The sequence below is a fragment of the Corvus cornix genome, chromosome 3 (assembly GCF_000738735.6).
Source record: "Corvus cornix cornix isolate S_Up_H32 chromosome 3, ASM73873v5, whole genome shotgun sequence".
Taxonomy (NCBI): Eukaryota; Metazoa; Chordata; class Aves; order Passeriformes; family Corvidae; genus Corvus; species Corvus cornix.
Window position 1 is genome coordinate 45037659 of NC_047056.1, and position 22867 is coordinate 45060525.

Genomic DNA, 22867 nt, shown 5'->3' on the forward strand with positions numbered 1-22867 from the left:
ACCCTCTGTCCTTTACCTCTGGTGACGTCAATGAACACGGTATCCTGTCTATTTTGAGATTGTCTCTTCTCAGTTGTTTCAGTAATTTGCTGTGTGAAGTTGAACAAGTTATTTGTGGCCTGGGCTGCGAAGGTGCTGAAAGCTGATTGCATTTAGAGATGCTCTAATTTGACTTCTCTGCTTCTCCATACAATGGGGCTATCAGTGCCTGATTTTCACTGTGACTTTGTAGCTCAGTTAGGCTTAATGCCCATGGAGAATACTGAATGAAAGGTCATAAAGGTCAGGTTTTATCACTGGCTGCAAGCAAATGGACACCTTCTGTCTAAATACTGATTTTAATTATATGTAATTCCTCGCACAATAAAACTATGGAGGAAAATGCTAATTTCTTTCTTAATCCATATTTTTAAAGAAGGATCAATGTCTGAATGCTTAGAAATGTGCACCTGATACAAAACCTGTTGAAGTCCATGTGGGTATTTCTTTCTTGATTTTTGCTTATTTGTTTGGTTGGTGGGTTGGTTGGTTTTTTTCTCATCACTGGAGCAGGCCCTTACAGAAACCATCATCATCTGTGTCTACATTCCAAGTCAGTCCACCTCCATGTTTTGTTTTAGTCAATCTCTTGGATGCCTAATGTTGCAAATTTCAAAAGAGAACTGTTGCTGTATGACCTTGAACTCTACTAGTTACAGTTTCCTGTCTGATCTGGTATTTTCTGCTGCAGCAGCTCAGTCCACTTTGTGCTTAAGGTTAAAGTTGCTACAAGCTTGTTGATTGTTGCTATTTAGATAGAGGATTTATGTTGGTATGCAAGCAGGTGATTCCAGCCAGGATGCTGCTATAAGATTGTTGTGTTCCCAGCCTGTATAGACTTAGATATTCTTTGGCAAAGAGGCATGACAGGGCTTGGATAGGGCTTTATACAAAGCTGAAGGGGGACAGGCATTTCTAAATTCAGATTTGCCATTTATGACATAACAAATGCTAACTTGAGTGAGCTGTACTATGAAAACCCATATTAATTTATGATCTTATGAGCTCATTTCAATGTTTCCAATCATCAAGGCAAAATTTTTGTAATGTAATTTCTTGTATATCCATCACTTCTAATGTACTGATTTCCAGCCAAGGAGACCATTATCTGTAACACTGATTTGAGAGTCATCTTGATTCTGGAGACCTGGGTTCAAACTGTGCTTACATGCATGGTTAACATGAACCTTGTTCTGAAGCACTGCTAAAACATGTTGCTCAGCAGGTTATTTTTGTAGCACTATCACTGTTCCTAAAGTGAGCTCATACTTAAGTGCTTCTCTGGATCAGGTCAAAATGTCAGTAAATTTTAAATTTTGGACAGATAAGATTGAATTACTTGTAAGATCAATAGCGATAACTTAATAATTTTAAATTCCAAAGGCTGTAGGTTTCAAATGGCCAAACAAATAGAAAGAGTGTTATCTTAGAAGGTCTGTAACACAGGAGAAGCTGTATTTCATGCAATGCAAAGCACAAATTTTAACAAAATGTAAATGTAGTCTCTTCAATGTTGGGGAAGATACAAAAATTAATAGGACAGGGAATGTAAGCCTGTGCTCTATTTCCAAGTAGTTAATATTTGATGAGTTATTACTTCTTCTGCTCCTGCTTTGAGCAGAAAAATGTTCTTTGATACCTACAATACACTTACTTGAAGTAAACAACAGCAGGCCCAGAAAGGTAGTGGAGCTACATTGTTTAATGCCACTTGGTAAACTAACTTAGGATTTTTGACCCACGGGTGCCCTTTTAAAAAGTTGTTTTGATATTATTCTTCTACGTATTTGTCCACAGCATATATACCTGGAAGGAACAGGATAGTAGAGATCTTACGGGGAATGATGGAATCTCCCTGGCAGAGCTTGTGGAGGAGGGTGGCATATCACCTTCCAGCACTTTGACCACAGCTGGTACAATCAGTCCCTCACTTTCATGGAAGGACACCTGCCCTTACTCTAATTGACAAAAGGAGATAAGTGGTCCATTGAAGCAAAAATAAAATTTGCTCACTCAGGAACAAAATCTAATAATCTTAATATGCTATAATGAAAAAAACCCCAATTTTCAGCCAAAAACTCATAAGAGCAAAATAAATCTCAGCCTGTTTCATCCAAGACTCTATGCTCCTGACTTAAAATTTCTTAGCAGATAGGTGGCTTTTGTTGCGTCCCTTGAAGGCTAATGAAAGGGCTTCCAAGAAGTTCCTTTTGAGTTAAGGAACCCTTGTACAGTATGACTTGCTGGCAGCTTTCTCCTTACATACAAGAGTTTACTTTCACAATTTTGGGTTGTTTTTGTTATTTTTAAAAATGGTTAGGAGAATTGGATTAGAGAATACCTAGGCAAACTTGACATCTACAAGTCCATGGGCTCTGATGGGCTGCATCCATGAGTGCTAAAAGAACTGTAGGATACCATAGTGATGCTGCTCACAATCATCTTTGAAAGGCCAAGGCAGTCAGGAGAGGTGCCTGAGGACTGGAAAAAAGCAAATGTCACCCCAGTCTTCACAAAGCGTAAGAAGGAGAACTCAGGGAACTACCAGCCAGTAGTTCCAGCATCATCTCAATCCCTGGAAAAGTGATGGAGTGTCTGATTCTGGAGGCCATCTCAAGCCACAGGGAAGACGAGAAGGTGATCAGGAGTAGTCAGGTAAATCACACTTGACCAACCTAATTGCCTTCTAGTGTGAAACAACTACCAGTATAGATGAGGGAAGAGCAGAGGATATTGTCTACCTCGATTTCAGCTAGGCTTTCAACACTGTCTCTCCCAGCATCTTCACAGGCAAAGTCAGGAAGCGTGGGCTGGATGAGTGGACAGAGAGGTGGATTCAGAACTGGCTGAATGGCAGATCCCAGAGGATCGTACCCAGTGCACATGGTCAAGTTGGAGGCCTGTCACTTGTGGTGTCCCCCAAGGTTCAGTGCTGGGCCCAGTGTTGCTCACCTTGTTCATCAATGACGCAGATGGAGGGGTAGATGCCTCCTCAGCAGGTCCACTGACAACACGAAGCAGGGAGGAGGGGCCAATACCCCAGAGGAGCTGTGCAGCCCTTCAGAATGACCTTGACAGGTTGGAGAGATGGGCAGAGAAGAACTGGCTGAAATTCAACAAAGGCATGTGCAGGGTCCTGCACCTGGGGAGGAATAACCCCTGCACCAGCACTCCCCAGGCTGCAGGCTGAGCTGCTGGAAAGCAGCTCTGTGGAGAAGGACCTGGGGATCCTGGTGGACAACAAGCTGTCCAAGAGCCAGCAGTGCTCTCGTGGCCAAGAAGGACTGGGATGCGTTAGGAAGAGCATTCCCAGCAGGTCAAGGGAGCTGATCCTGCCCCTCTACTCAGCCCTGGTAAGGTCACATCTGGAGTGCTGTGTGCAGTCCTGGGCTCCTCAGTACAAGAGAGACATGGAACTCCTGCAGCAGGTCCAGCAGAGGGATACAGAGATGATGAGGGGACTAGAACATCTCTCTTATGAGGAAAGGCTGAGGGAGCCGGGCCTGTTCAGCCTCAAGAAGAGATGACTGAGAAGGGACCTTATCAATGTCTATCAGTATCTAAAGAGAGGGTGCCAAGAGGATGGAGCCAGGCTCTTCTCAGTGGGGCCGAGCAATAGGACAAGAGGCAATGGGCAGAAACTGATGCACAGGAAATTCCATCTGAATATGAGGAAGAACTTCTTTACTGTGAGGGTGACTGAGCAGTGGAGCAGATTGTCTGGCGAGGTTGTGGAGTCTTGCTCACTGGAGATATTTAAGAACTACCTGGCCTCAATCCTGTGCCATGTGCTCTAGGATGACCCTGCTTGAGCAGGGAGGTTGGACCAGATGACCTGTGGTCCCTTCCAACCTGACCTACTCTGTGATTCTGTGATTTTGTGATTCTGTTATGGTATTTTTTTTTTCACCTGTTTTACCGTTCTTCACTTTCAACACTTTCAATTGATTGCAGCACATCTGAAGCTTCTTTTAAACAGAATGCTTCTCATACTTCTCAGGTTTATCCCAAACCAGATTGCTCTGACTGGGCTTAGAAGAGGAAACATGAATACTGCCCCTGGCCTACAGAGCTTCTGGCTTCCGGCCTCTGGCTTCACAGAGGAAAGCTGCCTCTTCTCATTTTGTTCTCTGATTCTCTGTGTTACTGGCAGTGTGATCTGTACATTCCTCTTGCCAATTGCCTAGAGAAGAATGCTCAAAAAAGGGGGAATAAATTCTATCTGCATTTACTGTCTTGTTCAAGCCTCAAAGTAAATCTTAGATTCATATTGCCACGTGTCATGTATTTACAGTCTCTGCAACGTTTAGTACTGGGCAGAGTGTTCTCGAGGAGAAGCCAAGAGCTAAACTCAGTGGATGGTAATACACCAATAAAAGTGAGTTTCCAAAGTGTCAAGCACAGGTACTATGGATGGCTATCATCTGCCACTGAGATCGAAAGTTCAGTTTGAAGCAGACTCCGTGCAGAATCTCAGGACAGAGCCTTAAAAATTTATTCCAGTCTCAGGCAGAATAGTAAATTGCTTCCTGTCAGGATAATATCAGCCTATGAAGCAGGTGAAAAAGCAATGGTAACTGCTATCCTTTGTGAATGCACTGATTCATGCTGGTGGCATATGTGGGTCTGGAGATCCCTGTTCTCTGAACCAGCCAGTTCTGGGTTGTAGATCTGTGAGGAGCTCCTGGAGAGGAAGACAAAAATTGTTCTCTGAGCCCCAGATCTGGGCAGCCCCTATTAGTATTGCCAGGCTTGTGAGAGGTTATGCTTTGAATCCAACCTGGTGTATCTTTCTCAGTTACATAATTTCAAAGCATATAAGGAAAGGATCATTGGATTATTCAAAACAAAATGGATATTTCAGGCCAATTAATTTAACACCAATCTTGGCAAACCTGATAAAGACCAAGACTGAAGCATTCTGGCCATCAGGGGTCGAATTGCTTGTGTCACAGGAATAGCTAAGACAAAGATACTTGGACACCTTAATTGTCTTTAATACCTGGATGTCAGTTGATTTTTCTCAGAGCAGAGGAGATTGATGCTGTTCCCGTGCTGTGCTTCTCAAACTGCTGAATGCCTAAACACAATGTCCATACTGCAACACTTGCTTACCTTAGGAGAAATATTGCAAAAAAGAGGGGAAGAATTGTTGAGGGCCAGTGGAAGTGTGGACAGTGCAACTGCTCCTGTCTTTCAAAAAGTCACACAGATTTTTGTCTTTGCTCTTTCTTAGTGAACTGGACTACCATGATGCTGCAAGTGTCAATGATAGATGTCAAAAGATATGTGACCAATGGGACAGCCTGGGAACACTCACTCAGAAAAGGAGAGAGGCACTGGAGGTAAACCATGTAACAAGGATCAGCAGCTCAGCTGAGGCAGGGAGAGGGAAATGAACCATTTATTTCAGATCTGGAAATGTTGCCACTGAGCATCCACTTTGGAATCCAAATAGCAATAAACCCTTTCCTCAGACCTCCATTTCATTTTGGTGTGGTTACTTTTGCAAACAGACTGAATTGCTCAGAGTAGACTTGACAGTACTGAGCTCCCAGGGATAGTTCTAAAGCAGCAACAAATGGCATGTGGTTTGTAGCACCTCTCTGTGGGAATCCGATGTCCAGCAAGGCTAAAAAAAGCTGTTGGTTAGTTGCCTTTTCATACTAGCCTGAATTTGCAGTCTTGCATACTTGTCTGTCCAGCAGTAGGTTAATTTTTGGTAGTGAGTATTCCAAAGCACTGAGATACTTTGCAAAGCCTTGTTCCTTAGGAAAAGAGGAAGTCACACACATAAATGCCAAGGTGGGAAATATATGTGTAATTCTTCCTTTTTGTACTTACAAGAAATTACTAAATCAAAATTATCAGATTTTAATTCACTTTCAGTTAGGTCCCAATAACAAAAATACTTAAAATATCAATAGTTATACTTCAAAGGCATACACCCACCCCTTTTAATGTGTTGGATATGAGAGTACTTTTACTGCAATTAGACCAAATGCCTTGAGTGAGAATCCTTAAAGCAGGTGGTGAAATCAATCAGTGCAATCAAATGATTTTGAAAAGATGAGGCATGACTTTGTATATGGGTGGGTATGTGCATGGAGCTAGATCTTGCCCTAATAACAAAAGAATGCACTTTTCCCAACCTGTACAGAGGACAGAGAAATTGCTCGAAACAATTGATCAGCTTCACCTGGAGTTTGCCAAAAGAGCTGCTCCTTTCAACAACTGGATGGAAGGTGCTATGGAAGACCTACAGGACATGTTTATTGTTCATAGCATAGAGGAAATTCAGGTAAATGGTTATCCGGGGGTTTTTTGGATTAAAGTCATAGGGAAAACAAGAAAGGAAGATTTTCCTCCTGGGAAAGTAGAATACATATAAGAAACCCCCCAATATCTGTCTTAATGTTTGCTTTGTGATAGGCCATGTCTATTCTGTTGCAACTAGGTTTCTTTGTTGGTATGAAAGCATATTCCAGAGATTATGGAAAAAGTGATGGTCCTGATAAAACCAATGAGGGCTGTTACATGAATGTATCTAAATGTACTATTTCCTGTATCTATACCCAGTAGCCAGAATGTTTGAGAGCCTGAGAGAGGAGCTGTGCTTATTTACAGCAGATCTTCCAGATGCTGGATGAAATGTTAAAGTTTTCATGCTTTCCCTCTCTGTTTCTGATTTTAGAGTTTAATCTCTGCACATGATCAATTTAAAGCTACTTTGCCAGAGGCAGATGGTGAACGACAGGCCATCCTATCAATCCAGAATGAAGTTGAAAAAGTCATCCAGAGTTACAGCATGAGAATAAGTGCAACCAATCCTTACAGCACTGTTACAGTCGAAGAGATTCGTAGCAAGTGGGAAAAGGTAATGTATTGCTAAATTGCTAAATACGAAAAGGACACTGTAACACAGTATTCCAGTTTAGAAATACTGAGAATATTCAGAGAACTTTACAATAAATCTCTAAATTATTCTAGATCATCAGATGGCAGAATGAATTTCTACAGTACCTTATGATCTCCCATATGTTTGCCAGGCCTGCTTCAAAATATCCTTTGCTCCCGTCATGCAATATTACCTGTGTCCTCTTTGGCTTTCTGCCAGGGCAAGAGAAGCATGTGTTGAGGCTAGTGCAGAGCTGGTGCCTGGCCAGAGGTGCTGTTAAAAGAACAGAAAATGATTGTATTCTTTCTCTTAGTATAAAGAGTAATTTTTTGTGTTTCTTCTACCCAGATGCTGCTTTTCAAAAATGTATAAAATCAGCATCTTTGGGGCCATTAATATTTCTTTCCAGTTAGATTAAAATTGGCATTAGCAGCTGAAAAGTACTGGGAAGGGATTAAAGAGAGGCTCCTAAAGCAATCACACCAACTTCGTTTCATTAGGAACCAAGACAGATAAAAAGCTACAGGTAAATGATTGTGTAAAATGTAGAATTAGAAAAACTTACGTGGACGAGAACACACCCTCAATGGGTTATAATAACCAAGCAGTAATGACTCAGGTTAGAATCTCCCTGGCCAATTCAGAAGGGTAAGCCAAACAAAAGCATTTGCAATGAATTAGAGACCTTCAGATGTGCATGATGGGCAGAACATATCTCATGTTATCCTATTGTACGGATGTGCTCAAATAAAATGTTTTGCACTGACTGTTCTTAGAACAATTACTTAGAGATTGAAAAATCACCTTTGTTTTTCAAAAGGAAAACAAAGCAACTGCTCTTAGAGCAGTTAAAGTGAAATAATCGTCTCGAATCCAGACAGAGGTGAGAATTTCTTCTCTCTGCATGTCAGTCTCTCTGGTCAGGCTGCCCAAGGCCATGTTACAAATTTCTTATGTTAGCATGGAAGTTGTAACTAAAATAGTGATCATTCTGGCTTGTCCTTCTGATATTGGCCTTCAGACCAATAATGAAAATTAGCAGCTGTAGACTTATTTGTTCCATTTGTTTTTAAACTATTCAGCTGCGCCTACTCACCTTTAGTGCTTTCCCACTGTAACAGGTGAAGCAGCTGGTGCCTCAGAGGGATCAATCCTTGCAGGAGGAATTAGCCCGCCAGCACGCCAACGAGCGCCTGCGCCGCCAGTTTGCTGCTCAGGCCAATGTCATTGGGCCATGGATCCAGACCAAGATGGAGGTGAGTGTGCATGTTCCTCATGCAGAAGCTGAGGAACAAAGTGATTTATAATTTTTTTATCTCTACTTTATATACAGGGCAACAGCAAAATCAATGACAGTTCACCAGCTGTTTGATCCTAAACTATTTAGCACCTGTTAAGATTGTTCTTGAAACTGTGGGACCTTGTACAAGTGGTACCTTGATGGTGACTAGGAGATTCAGCTTTGAAAAATCAATCACTAAACAATTACTGTTTAACTTCTGCTTTTTGTAGAAAAGATACCAGGTTCACTGGGGTTTCAATACTAATTCCAGATATAAATGTGACACGTTTCTTTTGAAATGTGTTTTCTAAAGTAAAATTTCTCATCTCCACTGTATGAAGGTTTTATTACTACTGCTTCTTAGTATAAAAATACAACATATTTATGTGAACATTGGTCCAATTAGCACATCTGAAGCTTAAATTCTGTGGGACTGGGGGGTGTCTTTGTTTCTTTTGACAGGAAATCGCCCGCAGTTCTATTGAAATGACAGGGCCTTTGGAGGACCAGATGAATCAGCTGAAGCAATATGAGCAAAATATCATTAATTATAAACACAATATTGACAAACTGGAAGGAGATCATCAGCTTATACAAGAAGCCCTGGTGTTTGACAATAAGCACACCAACTATACCATGGAGGTAGCCATTTACTCCCTTTTGTATTTATTAGTTTATTCTGTCCTCTTGTGCTGTGTCAGTACCTTCCTGGATTTAAAGAGACTGCCACAGAAGATGGAATTCGGCGAGCTTTCTGATAATCTCATAAGACTTGTTTAATTTTCATTTATTTTCACTTTTAGTGAAGAAGTACCCATTTAGAAACCAGCTTCGTATTTTTCTGAAGGCCATTTGTATTTTTAGTGATCCTTGGTCATGATACAGAGTTAGTGGTATGGCAAAAAGTATCACATAAATATTTCGAGCTGATTTTTTTCTTACTGTACTTTTTGTACTCTAAAAAGAATACATTTGATTCTGTAATAACTCGGTATTTTCTCTCTCATAGCACATCCGTGTTGGATGGGAGCTCCTACTTACCACCATTGCTCGAACTATCAATGAGGTTGAGACTCAGATCCTCACAAGAGATGCCAAGGGTATCACCCAGGAACAAATGAATGACTTCAGAGCATCGTTCAATCATTTTGACAGGGTACAGTACTCCTGCTTTTTCTCAACTAGCAATATTTATTCTTCCCAGAAGCAAGGTTCTTCTCATTCCAAACGTAAGCCTTTTAAAAAACCTGCAAATGCAGTAGCAATGGACTCTTTTTAAAAGAGAAAAAAAGATCAGTTAAGGAAGAATTTACAGCCTCATAAAGTCATAGGATGGCTTGGGTTGTAAGGGACTTTAAAGGTCATCCAGTTCCACTCTCCCCACCCTGGGCAGGGTTGCGATCCACTAGATCACATTGCTCAGGGCCCTAGTCTAGTAGCATTGTACACATAAATTAAAGATGAATTTTTGCTTTTTAAATGTAATGCAGAATTATAGCTCTGCTAATATGGTTTAGTATTTTTTCAAATAATAAGTAGAACTGCATAAATCTGTGTGTTTTGGAAAATAACATGGCCCTTTATTTTAAGACAGTACAGCATGTTCTAAGTACTTGCTGTTGCTTCCAAGTCATTACATTCAGCTGTAATCTGTATTACAGAGGCTTTTTCCCCCTTTGAATCACAACTTGTCTCCCTAGAAATATATTTGTAGGGAATATAGTTGGGAATTTACTGTCCAGGAATATCCTTTGTTTTGCTGGCTGTATGTGGGAAATAAGAGGCTGTTACATTTTTTAGTTATCTAAATATGGATGAATAAAAAAGTAGGAAGGAAAACACTACTGTGAAGAAACTTCACTCACTTCTGTGAGTTATGCAGTATTCATGGCCAGAGTGTTACAAAGATAACTATTTATAGACACAATAGCAAAATATATGCAGATGGGGATCTGACATTTGCAGTTGGAGATCAATGTGAACATGAGTTAGTTCTGATGGCTCTGTGCTCACACGGACCCACCTCTAAAACCAAGTCCACAGTTCAAATACTGAAAAAGTTTAACATAATGCAGCACCAGTCTGTTGGGTCAGCTCCTTCAAATCATTTCAGGCTACAGCAAAATGCCACTTTCTTTTCACTGTTTGTCCAGCTATACTCAAATTGGTTGCACTTGCACTCGATGTGGATTGGATGCTGACAGTCACAGTTTACTAAATCTTCTTTAGAATACCCCTTACTGTTTAGGAGGAAGACCAGAATTGTCAGACCTCCGTTTTCTGAAGAAACACACAAGCATAGGGAAGTTTAGCTACACAGGAACTAGGAACGTGTTTTATGGAAAAATCCTAATGTGATTCTAGTATAGCATAATTCTTTTTTGTATTTTCTAAGGAAGCAGAGGATAACATCACAAAAGTGAGATATATTTCCTGGGATGGAAGGAAGTAGCACACCAAATGGCTTTCCCAATGCACTGGAGCAGATAATTGAGCAATTAAAGCTATTAAAAGCAGACAGACTACCAGGCCTGGATAAATTACATGCCTGTATTTGAGAGATCTCTCTAAGGGAAACCAGGGACTTCGCCCAAAGATTTGACAGCTCTCTAAAGATGAGGAAGCAAGGTGACTGAATCCAAGTATATGTTATACAGGATGGCCATTTCTGGCATCCCTGTACCTTTGTAGTGCATAGGTGAGTTCTCTGGCATGCTCGCTGGTGCCTCAGACTGCCTGAGGGGAGAAGCTAAATCCTACACCAACCAGCCCTACTGTTATGGATTTTAGGCTTTGCAGATGCAGTAAAACATTGAGATACCAAGGCATAAAACAGAACAAGGCCTTAGGAAAGGTTGTATGACCTGGAAGAAGGTGGTTGTGTCACACAGCTGCCAGCACACTGGAGATGGGCTACAACAATAATGTGTAACAAAAACTGCATCCCAGCTCCTAGATTCTTACCTGTCCCTGACTGTCTCCTTTCCTCAGGCTATAATGGTTCATGGCTTCAGGCTGTGTCCCTTCTGCCCTGGCTCCTGTTGCAGGAAGCCTGAGTGGCCAGGTCAGAAGCAGAAGGAGACAGGTGCTTCATCTATCATACATCCTCATCTGCTTCTATGGCCTCAACAACCTGGGCCTGGTCTGCAAGTTTAGTTGTAGACCTTGCCTTTCCCCATGACAGATACAATCCAATGGCTTAAAAAAAGAGGTTTGGAAGGATCACATAAGGGAAGGACCATTTTGCAAATGCCCTCTTTAGTATATTTGCCTCAGAATCAGACATGGGAAACTGATCTAGGAGGAGTTTTGCACTGACAGAGTGTAACAAATATTTTCTGTAGCATAATGCAAGTTAAAGAAAAGAAGGTGGTAAGATCTAAACCCACTCAACCATCAAGCCAAGTTTTATGCAGGGAACAGATAGTAGAAACACTGATAAAAGAGAAGTTTATAAGGATTAAATTACACTGTTACTTAATAGATAGATGCAACTCAATTTACACAGGCTAAAAGGAGACTTTGAACAAACATGTTGGAGAAAGACAGGCTTGCTTTTCATTTTTCTATCTTTCCTATATCCTTGCACTCTCAAATATTTAGTGTTGGTGAGTAAAGGAAACCCAGGGTGCTTTAGAGTTATTTCAGTGTACCTAAAATAATGGAGACTTTATATTTATTCATCTTTAGATAGAGAAGGCAGTAATGGATTCTTCTATGGTTTTGATTTCCTTAAATAGAAATGAAGATAAAACTGGATTATCTGAACATAAGCACTACCATGAAAAATACTGTCTTCTTCATGTCAGATGGAATTAACAGTATATGTAAAAATTTTGTGGCACTTAGCAGCATTTCTAAATGCCTGATGTAGTTTAAAAATACACTGGAAGGATTGGACTGCTGTTCACAATGATGAATAGCCAGAAAGGATCCCAAAGATTAATACTGTCACTGACAAGGAGGCTTTAAATACACAACAGAATAATTTATGCATGGTATAGCTCTGATTTGTGTGGCATTTCTCCCATTTAAGACATTTCTTAATGTCTGACGGTGGGTGTTGAGGAGGTCAGCAAAGTACTAATATGCAGAGTAGCTCCCTTCCTGATTTTAAACTATGTATTTTGGTATACATAAATCTAACAACTCTTTTTAGAGTGCTTCTAGAAACAACTTCCTTTGCTTATGAATCTGAAAAAGGAACCCCTATCTTCCTCCCTGGGAGAAATATATTAAAAAATTCTTGCAGTGCATGTGAGAATTACAAGGGCAGGAAGAGTTGTGTTTCTTTCAGTGCATCCCCCAGCAGAGATGTGCTGGCACAGAAAGCTTTACAAATCATCCTTGAAAAGGCAAGTGGCAAACATGCTCTCTTCCTTGGGTCATGAGGTAACCTTCTTGGCTCCTGTGTTCCCAACAGGCATGTACATGTGTTGGTGCCCCCGGGGGTTATTCCTGAGGGTGCTGCTGCTTACCCTTGCTTACCACTGCTGCCCTACTTCTAGCTGGAGACTGAGACTGAAGGCACAGTCTAGTTGTAGGGATAAATATAAATCTTTAGCAATGCTGCTATATTTCCTTCCTTAATGTGACTGTATGGAGAAAAAAAGAGAAAGTGGGACACAATGTCTGAATCACAGAAGCAGTTTAGAAGTGTTCAAAATGGTGCATAGCTGAATAATGGTATACAGCCAAATTAGGATACCATACAGATAGGTTGTCAGTCACTGGTTTTGACATCTTTTTATGCAGGGATTCCTTTTTCAGATTCAGTATCTTTAGTAAATTCTAAATAAGATTGCAAAGTATGTGATAAAATATCTGCAGCTGCTCTGCCTGTACTATCTTAATGGCTGTTAACACATTCTACTATTGATTTTTCTGCAAACTACAGATTTCAAGTAGGAGCTCTGCATGCAGAAAAATAGCATCATGCCACCCTATATTTTGCTAACAGAAAAACAACAGCTCCCTATTAAAGGAATCGTGTGTTCAGGCTTATGCAGGTCGATTAGCATTCAGGAAAATTAAGGACATATTTAAGAATGGATTAGTTTGACTCAGAAGTTCACTTGTTTTTTAAGGTCACATATAAATCACAAGGACGAGGAAAAAGATTTCTGGGGACTAATAATGAAACATTAAGGGGATTTTAGTGTTTTGCTTTGTATTGGCAGAAAAAGATGAACAAGGCAAAGTTATTTATATGTGTTAAAAGATTAATTTCAGCTCCTAATGTTGGTCTGCAAACAACAAAAATAAATATCAAGAACCATTTCCAATTACAAAAGCCTTCACATGGGCTTGATCTATGCCTTAATTGCAAAATGCCACTGAATTCGATGAAACTGATATACTGCAAGGCAAAGATGCCTTTTTAGGCAGCATATGATGAAGATTTGAAAATTTCACTACAAGAATGTGAAAACCTGCTATAGCACTTGGCACTACTACTTGGACCCTCACTAGGGAGTCCCACTTAATCATATGACTGTTCTGAGCTCCAGCACAACCACTGCACTTCTCTCCTATAGAAAGTGGTTTCTTGGAAGATGTGCCAGCCTCTCACTCCTGTCTGCCCTTCACTGCTTCAGCTCCTGCTGCTGTGTGTGCCTGGCTGGGGAGCTCCTGCACGCACTGCCCGCTCACCCCACATGTAGTGGGGTGGTAGCTGATGATCCCCTACCAACACCTGCTAGAGGAGATGGAGGGGCAGGATTTGGCTCTTAGCTCCCATTTTTATATCATTTCGTTTGCAGTCACACAGAAGTATCTTTGCCTTTAGAAATAAGGTAAAATGAACTGACTTCACCCCTGGTGGGACCTGCCATAGCCTGTCTCCAGGACAGTTTTTGAAAGTTTCAAACCAGCCTAGATTAACATTTTGAGAATGATAAAATAAGCCATTTTGAATGCTTCGTAACAGGAATTATCATATAAAATGGAAATATTAAAGGATAAAAACTTTACTGTGATTATGGCTTTTAACTAAATGCTGCTCCAGATTTTTAACTTTGCTTTTTTACTGTTCATTGACTTCCCACTGTTATTTTTCATCTTTCCTGTATGGGGCTGGTGGATGTTGATGCACACGGAGTCAATAACAGCATGATATTTTAAAAATGCATGGTGTTATTAACTTACTAAAGCACTACTTTATCCTATTAGTATATTAAATAAGCCCAGTGCATTTGTTAAAACTCCTATAATTTTACCTATGCATAGCTATATAAAAAATTTCAAAAATAAATTATTCATCTAGCAGGCAAATATGTAGCAGACAGAAAACCTTGGATCTTCTCCAAACTGTCTGTAAAATCAATACAGGTAATAATTTTTCATCTTGGAATATTACCTTAATTGTATTTATGTTAACTCACTCTACAGTACCCCTCTGATAGGACACATTTTCTATGAACAGGAAGAAGAAGACAATCCAGTCTGTTTTTAAGAGTTAGCGTGAACTTCTTCACCTGCAAAATAGAAAAAAAACCCCAATGTTCCAGTGTGATGTGGTGTTACTAGGAACCATTTAACCTGGAATTCAATGGCACTTTTTTAAAGTCAGTTTTCAAAGCAAAACCTGACTGTATATATTGTTAAAGAAGACAGATAACTGAAAATATGTTGTCTATTACAAATTTATTTTGTACTTATCTCTTTTGAGATATGCTTATTATGTTAAGTAATATTACCAGATCAAGAATGGCGTTAACAGTAATTGAGTGGGGAAAACATGTTTTGCCCAGGTTCAGTGATATTTTTATTGCATCACATACACTGCATGACAACGGAAAAAGAAGGAAGCAAGTAGCAGTTCATAGAATGAAATCTGCCTTGTCAGCAAAGGGGTTAAAAAAAAAAAAAAAGGATGGAAGGAAGCAGAGTTTTAGCTCTGTAGTTGAAGGGAGGACTAAGAAAAAGCCTAAAGCATGAAACTGCAAAATCTGCACACTTTTTAGGTAATTCATTGCATATGTTGACATTACATTTCCATGAAATTCTGTAAGAATATGATTATTAATTTGAGAGTAGAATGTTCTTTACTAACCAACTAACCTGACCTGTGACTTTTCTTTCTTTCCTTTCCCCTTCCCAAATGCATGACCTGTGATGGGATGTTAGGACGAATCTGACAATCTACAGTCTGATGAATTTAAAGCCTGCCTCATCAGTCTAGGACAGGTTGGAAATGACCTGCAGGTAGAGGAAACAGAAATAATTCTGTTTTCAGATGTAACAATAGCCAAAAAGATTGCATGTTTAAACTCCAGTCTGTTGGTCAAAATGCTTTGAAAAGATCCTGCCTCTGGGAAGACAACTGGATTAGATGGACTGTCAGCATCCCTTTGAGCTGTATTTTTCTTTGCATTTTTCAAAGATGTTTCAGTTTGTTTGTTTTACTTGGTTTGAGATATTTTATTTGGACACTACTAGATACCTAGGAGAGCTCCTATGCTTCTTGCACTTAGACTTGTGTCAGTTTTCCTTTCCTCAGACTCAATACAAGTTCTCTTATGCTTTCTCCTAATACAGGATGACACAATTCTCTCGAAGCCACTGCAATGTATCACAGCACAGAGGAAACATTTATTCACCTTCTTACTTTCATGCAATTTAATGTTTACTCAGCTTTGAGTCCAGAATATTGCGGATATATTATTGCCTGGAAAATGACCAACCTCATTTCATATAAGGTCTTCAACTGATCTAAGTCTTGCAGGTCTCATCCTTTAAGTCAGTATGCACATCTCTACTGTAGTCAGGGTCTTGACAGCCTGCAGTCAAAAGGAAAATCCCTGTACTTATATCCCATATTTCAGCAGACTGCTCTCATAATGTATCTCCCTTGACCTTGGAATGAAATATTTGGCTGTTTTTCACAGTACTTTTAGCTGCTAGAGATTCCATGCAGAACGTTTTAGAGACATTTCATATCAGGGAGGCAGCTTGAGCATCCTCTGAATTTGACTAGTTTAGTAACAAACTTTTCTCCTTGCTCTTCTCTTTGTCTTCTCTGGTCGTGTTCTCTGTATTCTTGTCCCATTCATCTCCTCTTCTCCCTTATCGCTCCCCTGACCTTTCCTGATGTTACTTTTTGTGGTCAAAATGTCTCTCTCCTGTGTGTAATATGTTAGTTACTTCTTCCTCTTTTAAAATTGATGATGATTCTGGTGACCTGATCGGGGAACATCAAATGAATACTGTTCATGCACTGAATCCAATATGCCAATGGTCCAAACTCGTCATCTCTCTGGAAATTACCTTGGATTCTTCAAACCCTCCCTTCTGTATTCCTTGCGTTGTTTTGTTCAATAGAGGAAGAATGGATTGATGGACCATGATGATTTCAGAGCTTGCTTAATTTCAATGGGTTATGATTTGGTATGAGCTTTAAGAAACAATGTCAACTGATTCTGCTCACAGCTAAAACATTAACCACAGCAATGCTAAAGTTTATCTAAATAGAGAGAATACTAATGTCATTTACACTAGAGATAGTACTTTGCTTTTTCTATAATTTCAAATTATTAAAAGGGAAGTTAAAAGTAAAGCTAGACACTTGAAAACCATATTCTATGGTCCACTGCATTGCTCTTTGAATTAAGGAAACTTTAAAGTTGAAATTAACAATTATTAAATGAATGTTTTTTTTAATTTATCCTTTTCTACCTGCATGATTGAAGAATTAGTTTGATACTGTTTAATTTTCATAAACTTGCTTTGGGGGTTGCATTTTCCTTGCTTCAATTATTTATTCTAAAAATTTCTTCCAAAATTCACCTTTTTAATGGAAAAGAAAGGGATTATCCTTAGTTAAGCTGTCCTGTATTTGGCATAAATTGTTTCCCTTCTTAGTTCAGTGAGTCTGCAATTACACTGCTTGTTGGGCTATTGTTTCACTTCCCTGCGTAATGCCTAAATTACAATGGTTTTAGGATGAGATGGAAAAAGAAGTGTTAAATTAAAGCAAGTTAAACAGGTGTTGTGGGAGGGTGGGAGGGAGAGAAGATGGAGACAGTTAATTGAAAGGTACATATTATGTATTTAGGACAAAGGATACACTTTAAAAAGCACAGTCCTTTTTACAGAAGTGGGGTGGACATTTCAGATGCAGATTTCATTGGCTCTGATGTTGATGTTCCTGAGTCAGGAATGCTTTAAAAGCTCTGTAACCAGTGGTTCCGACTGGTTCATGAGAGGCTTGGGCAGTTGGAGATTGGTACTACGGTGACCATTTTCTTTGTTTTGGATTCTGTGAAAGGGTGAAGCTGAGTTTGCCCGAATCATGTCTCTGGTTGACCCCAATGGGCAAGGAACCGTCACTTTCCAGTCCTTCATTGACTTCATGACCAGAGAAACGGCAGACACAGACACGGCTGAGCAAGTGATAGCTTCCTTCAGAATCCTTGCTTCAGATAAGGTCAGTTGCCGCACTGCTGGCTGTAAGGATTCAATCGCTCTCCTGTTTAGCCCTTCTTATTACAAGCCTTTTATTAACAGTGAAGCTTTGCAGTTTGTCAGATTCAGAGAAAGCGTTTGCCTTTTCTTCTTGTTTGGAACCAAGACTCTTACCTGAAATGGGTTCAGAATACAAGGCTTTGTCTGTGTATCCTCCTATCACAGAAAGCCAACATAAAGTTAGACATCTTAGACAATACTTAGATGGCTGGTCTGTTTAATGGCTATATTGGACATCAGGTTATTTCCACACCACAGCCTTGATTAGTGGGGAACTCATTCTACCTTTCATGCTGTTGTCTGGATATTTCAATGCAAAGTTTGGCCCTCTGGAACATAGCCTAGGTCAGGTACACAAGACTACACCTTGTCGTGAGCCATGTTGTGACTGGACAGCTCACTCAACAGGGTGATGCAATGTGGTGTACCCCTATCCTAGCAGGAGCAGCAGGAGGAGGCCTCCTCTAGTTACTGGGATTGTAGAGGAAGCTCCTGGATTTGGCATAATTTCGCCCCCACTGCCAGATGCACTTGTGAGTGAGTGGTGTATGAAGATAAAAGGTAGTATAATGGCAACACAAGAGCTTCTGGAGGAGTCAGGACTATTAACTGTGCTGCCACAAAACCACTCCTGTGCTGTGGAGAGAGATCACAGCAGTACAGGTCTATTTGCCCAAGATCGCTCTATGGATTTTCTCATTCCAGCTGCTTGTATTGATTTTGTGATCTCAGTTAATGTGGTCCACATTTTAAATTCCAGATGTATTCTCAGTAGCAATTCATGTGGAATATGGTCTTAGGAAAAAATGGTTTTCATTAGATTGCTATTTTAAGCAATGTCAAGTCTGTTAACAGAGGGTATCCCTCATGTCATAAATGCAAACCATTAAGAACAAGAATGCATCTTTCTTTACACATATATTAGAACCTTGAAACTAACAGGAACTACCTGCATCTGTCCTGTCACTGCAGAAGGGGCAGTAGTGCACTGCAGAGATACTGACTATCCAGAGATAAGCTGTATCTGTAGCAGTCTGCCTATGGCTGCACAGTGCTTGGTAGATAACATACACAGTTACATATCCTGAGACTGCATTTTGACCTAATCAGTTTGTTGGTGGAATTGTCCCCTTCAACTCATAATTTGTGACAGATTTTACTGAGGAAAATATTTGGTCTCAGAAAAATAGGCAGGATGTCTGGATTTATTAGTCACAGCTACAGAAAATATTTTGTGTTTTTGAAGAACACATACTGAATTTGTCAATCCTTTTCCCCCTCCCAGCCTTATATCCTGGCAGATGAGTTGCGTCGAGAGCTGCCTCCTGAGCAGGCTCAGTACTGCATCAAGAGGATGCCTCCGTACACCGGCCCGGGGTCTGTTCCCGGGGCTCTGGATTACACCTCTTTTTCATCAGCACTGTATGGAGAGAGTGACCTCTGATTCTGTAATTGGCCGTATTCATGGTAGACACTAAAAATACCCACCTTATTGCCCAGATTGCTTCTCAAAAGCTTTGACAAGCTGATTTAAAAACAAGTTTTACAAATACAGTAGGTACCGTCAGTGTAAAGTGCTAGTAACTGAAGTAACTGGTGTATATTAAAGTGTGCGGCACGCTAGATACCTGCCTTGTTGGTTTTAGGTTGTCTGTCCTATGCAATGCTAGAAAATCTATTAAAAAAATTGCAAGATACTAACTTTGAAAATACACATTCAGAAAATAGAATGTAAAGCCTAAAAACATTGAAACTCATGAAATACTTCTCCATTTTTGAAATGTTTCAATGCCATATGCGCTTCTTTTACAATGTTCATAAAACTATGTTAGAAGTCATGCTTTATTCTTTCATAGAGCAATATTTCCTCTCATGATTTCTGATTTTGTATGCTTCTATTGGTGGAATTTAATAAAATACTAAAACTCAGATTTTCAGGGAAGAAATTAACAACCACATAAATGACTTAATTACAAAAATAATCCAGAATGCTATGCTTATTGTCACAAAGAGTTGTAATATAAGGGGGAAAGCTGACTAAAGTGCAGGTTTAGAGTTCTGTAAGCAGTTCTTTTCTTTTAGGCCTTTAACTTTTACAGCTGAGGGAATACAACTTTTATAATCAGAAATAATAAGGAAGTTAATTTCATGTGAACTGTTTTGTTATGAAAGCCTCATTCTTGTCTATGTTGGCCAGTCTTTGTTTCTCAGTATAATAACGCATTATTGTATGTATTAGTGGGCAACATTCACCTCTATCCTGCATAAAGCAAACTCCCATCTGAGCAAATGTAGTATGGTTGTCTTGCAGCTTTAACTGTTCAGTGCTCAAAATTCAGTTTGTCTTGACTTCTACTGCGTCGCAGGCGGTTCTGTCTGTACCCTGCTCCTGTGCACTAGACGTTTACTGTTTTTTTCCATCTTGAGAAATGATAAGAGAATACAAGCAGTACCTTTTTTACTTGAATCCTACCGACACTGAGGAAATGCAATGTAATCAAACAAAACTATTTACAAATGGTGAAGCGAGCTGTGCAGCCCAGTGCTATTAAAGCAATGATGTGCCTATTAAATAAAGTCTGCTTTTCAAAACCTTATGAGACTGTGTCATTGGCAATCCAGTGGCTCCCTCTAAGAACTGGAAACATTTCTGAACATCAAAGGAGTTTTCAGGTGCCAAAAGTTCAAACTACGTCACACATTTCAATACATTGTGTTTGCATGAACAACAGTCTCTGTGTGCTGGAGGGACAGGTCTGGTTTCATGAAGAGAGATGGAGCTCAGAATGAATTGAAGAGTTTCCATTTAGGTCACCTGAGCACAGATGTCCATAGCTTGTTAGACTCCAAGCTTAGATTTATTTCAGTGAGACTTAGGCACTACTGCTTTTGAGGACATTGGCCTTAACTTTTCTGTATCTTTCTTTTTCCTTATGTGTAAAAAAGCAGATGTTAAGTATGCAGTGATGCTTTTGCTGGCCTTTGTCTGGAAATTTATGGATGGCAAGCATTAAAAATCTGTATGTGATTTCAATCCTAAAGCAGGCACCCTGCAGGTAAAGGTGCGTGGAGTGGGAGCAATTTAAAAACAATCCCAGAGGAGACCGGCAATGACGAAATACCTCTTCCTTCTCCACCTTGTGTACAAAGGCCAGCTAGGGCTAGGATCACATCTCCTACAGTGCATGTGCAGCCTTTCACTCAGCCAGAAGCTGCTACTGCCACTGCTGATAATGACATGGAGCAGTGCCATCTCCTTCTGTGATGACAGTGCCTGTACAAGCTAAGTCAGGAAGCTCTGCCTTAAAGCAATACCATTTCCAGCTAAATGACTGCTGGTCAGGCTGAATTCTATTAAAAAATAAATCTGTAGATCTCTCATTGTCACAGTTTAATGCAACTGGAAGAATAAAACATTGAACTTCTGAATGTGGCACAAAAGCAAAATGTCAGTGCTATAGGCAGGACTATGCAAAAAAAATGGCACAAAGACAGTTTATATCTGACACCTCTGTCAGGTGTTGTTCATGTTCTCTATCCACTGATTTTTATTTTGTGATATTATTCCTGTTTTTGATAGTATGAAAGGGACTTCTAAACTCCTCCTTTAGCTGTGCTCTGTTGATCAAAGGATGTGAGAGATAATGTTATCAGCAGCAAGAGAAAAAAACTTTTGCAAAGTAATTTTTCCAATCTTATATCAGGTTTCTAATTTCTAAAGTAGATTGAACAGAACCAGTAGCTGAGAGCTGCAGGAATTAATTATCCATTCACACTTGCCTAAAAATGTTATACCACAATTATTACTTTAATATGTCTTTCATGTAAAATGAAGAGGTATCATAAAATGATTTCTCCCAGCATCAATGTAAGTAAACTGTGTTATTTTACTCTAAAGAGGGTAATCCTCAAGGTCCTTTAAAATATTCTGTGATCACATTCAGGGGCTATGGGTTTTACAGAGAGATTTTCTTTTCCTCTAAGGCTCTGTTTTTAGTAGGTGGCATTTATATATTTCTGCAGGATCACTTTTCACGCTGGGAATCAATGCAGCAACATTTTCTGTCCATGCAATTCTGGCAGCAAACTAGTTTTACTATAAAAAAAGTACAGTAACTGAGTCAAGGGTAATGAATGTGCCAATCACAGGGGCCAAATCAAGGTTCAGTAGCTGGAGGTACAGCATTATTGTGATGATCATGTGAATGAAAGTTGTAGAATAAATTACAATTCATAAAAGTCAGTAAGGTTTAAGTTGCTTTAATGACTGCAATACAGATGTCTTCTGTGACTTTACATGAATACAACAGTTCTTTGAAAAACTTCCTGCCAAGATAATTTTGATTTTATAGTAATCATTTTCAGACAGTGATTTTTTAAAAGGTGCTGATACAGATAGAAATCTGCTGTCAGCTCTATGCTACCTTCACACCTCCCTTCTTTGTACACACTTGCCAGCACTGTTTTCTTTATCCACTGACCACAAAAGTCTTGGGCCAGAGCCACTCCTAGAGGCTTGTATTTTCATCAGAACATCCTGTTGTTCAGTTTCTGAATTCCTGGAGGAGATCATGTTCTTTTATTCAGGTTGTTCATGGTGTCTGTAAAGGTTATCCCAGACACAAGTGGTCTCGCTGAAGGAGGAAAATAGTTCCTATTAGCAGCTGGATTTGGATGGTAAGCAGTCTCCTTTCTTGACTGAAATAGCTTGTGGTTGAGACTAACTCTGTATGGAAGTAATTGTCTGATCATCGCTAGTAAATGAACAGGTCTTTGGAGCATGCTTTCGTCACTGTAATGGTATCGATATTTCTGGTGGGCTTCTACCAATATTCCAGTAATATTTAATGAGAAAATAATACCTATTCCTTATCTGTACCACTCTTCCCCAAGTTTCATGGTTAACAACCTGTGCACTTATTTGCTTGTGCATCAGTCTACCTTCTGCTCGTGTTCAGAGGGTATTTTATTTGGGGAGACACTTCAGCAGTGTTAAGCCTGGACTATAGACAGTTGTTAGCATGTTCTGGTGAGATTCTACTTGTTTTAGATCAAATATTTTTATATAGGAAAAATGACTGTTCTAAGCTGGATTTTATTTCACATTAGTCTCTTTTTAAAATGTGTAATTCCTTTCTAATTTTAACCCAAGGTGTGGGCTGCCACCACAAAGGACAAGTCTA

At 39.7% G+C, this 22867-nt stretch overlaps 1 protein-coding gene across 9 annotated transcripts in view; it reads left to right on the forward strand.

Moving 5' to 3' along the window:
• ACTN2 (actinin alpha 2) overlaps window positions 1-20281 on the forward strand; it is a 68860-nt gene extending 48579 nt beyond the window's left edge. For 3 of the 9 annotated variants that reach the window (XM_010391508.3, XM_019281282.2, XM_010391507.3), the window contains exons 13-21: window positions 5276-5384; window positions 6200-6340; window positions 6734-6916; window positions 8059-8193; window positions 8682-8861; window positions 9229-9375; window positions 16542-16607; window positions 17488-17646; window positions 18970-20281. In XM_010391508.3, coding sequence (XP_010389810.1) covers window positions 5276-5384; window positions 6200-6340; window positions 6734-6916; window positions 8059-8193; window positions 8682-8861; window positions 9229-9375; window positions 16542-16607; window positions 17488-17646; window positions 18970-19128 — 1279 coding nt within the window. In that variant the 3' untranslated portion in view covers window positions 19129-20281. Of the gene's footprint in view, window positions 1-5275; window positions 5385-6199; window positions 6341-6733; window positions 6917-8058; window positions 8194-8681; window positions 8862-9228; window positions 9376-15347; window positions 15426-16541; window positions 16608-17487; window positions 17647-18969 lie in introns of all 9 variants that reach the window. The other 6 variants (XM_019281281.2, XM_019281280.2, XM_010391506.3 and 3 more) reach the window with 4 other exon arrangements.
• The last annotated feature ends 2586 nt before the right edge of the window (window positions 20282-22867 follow it).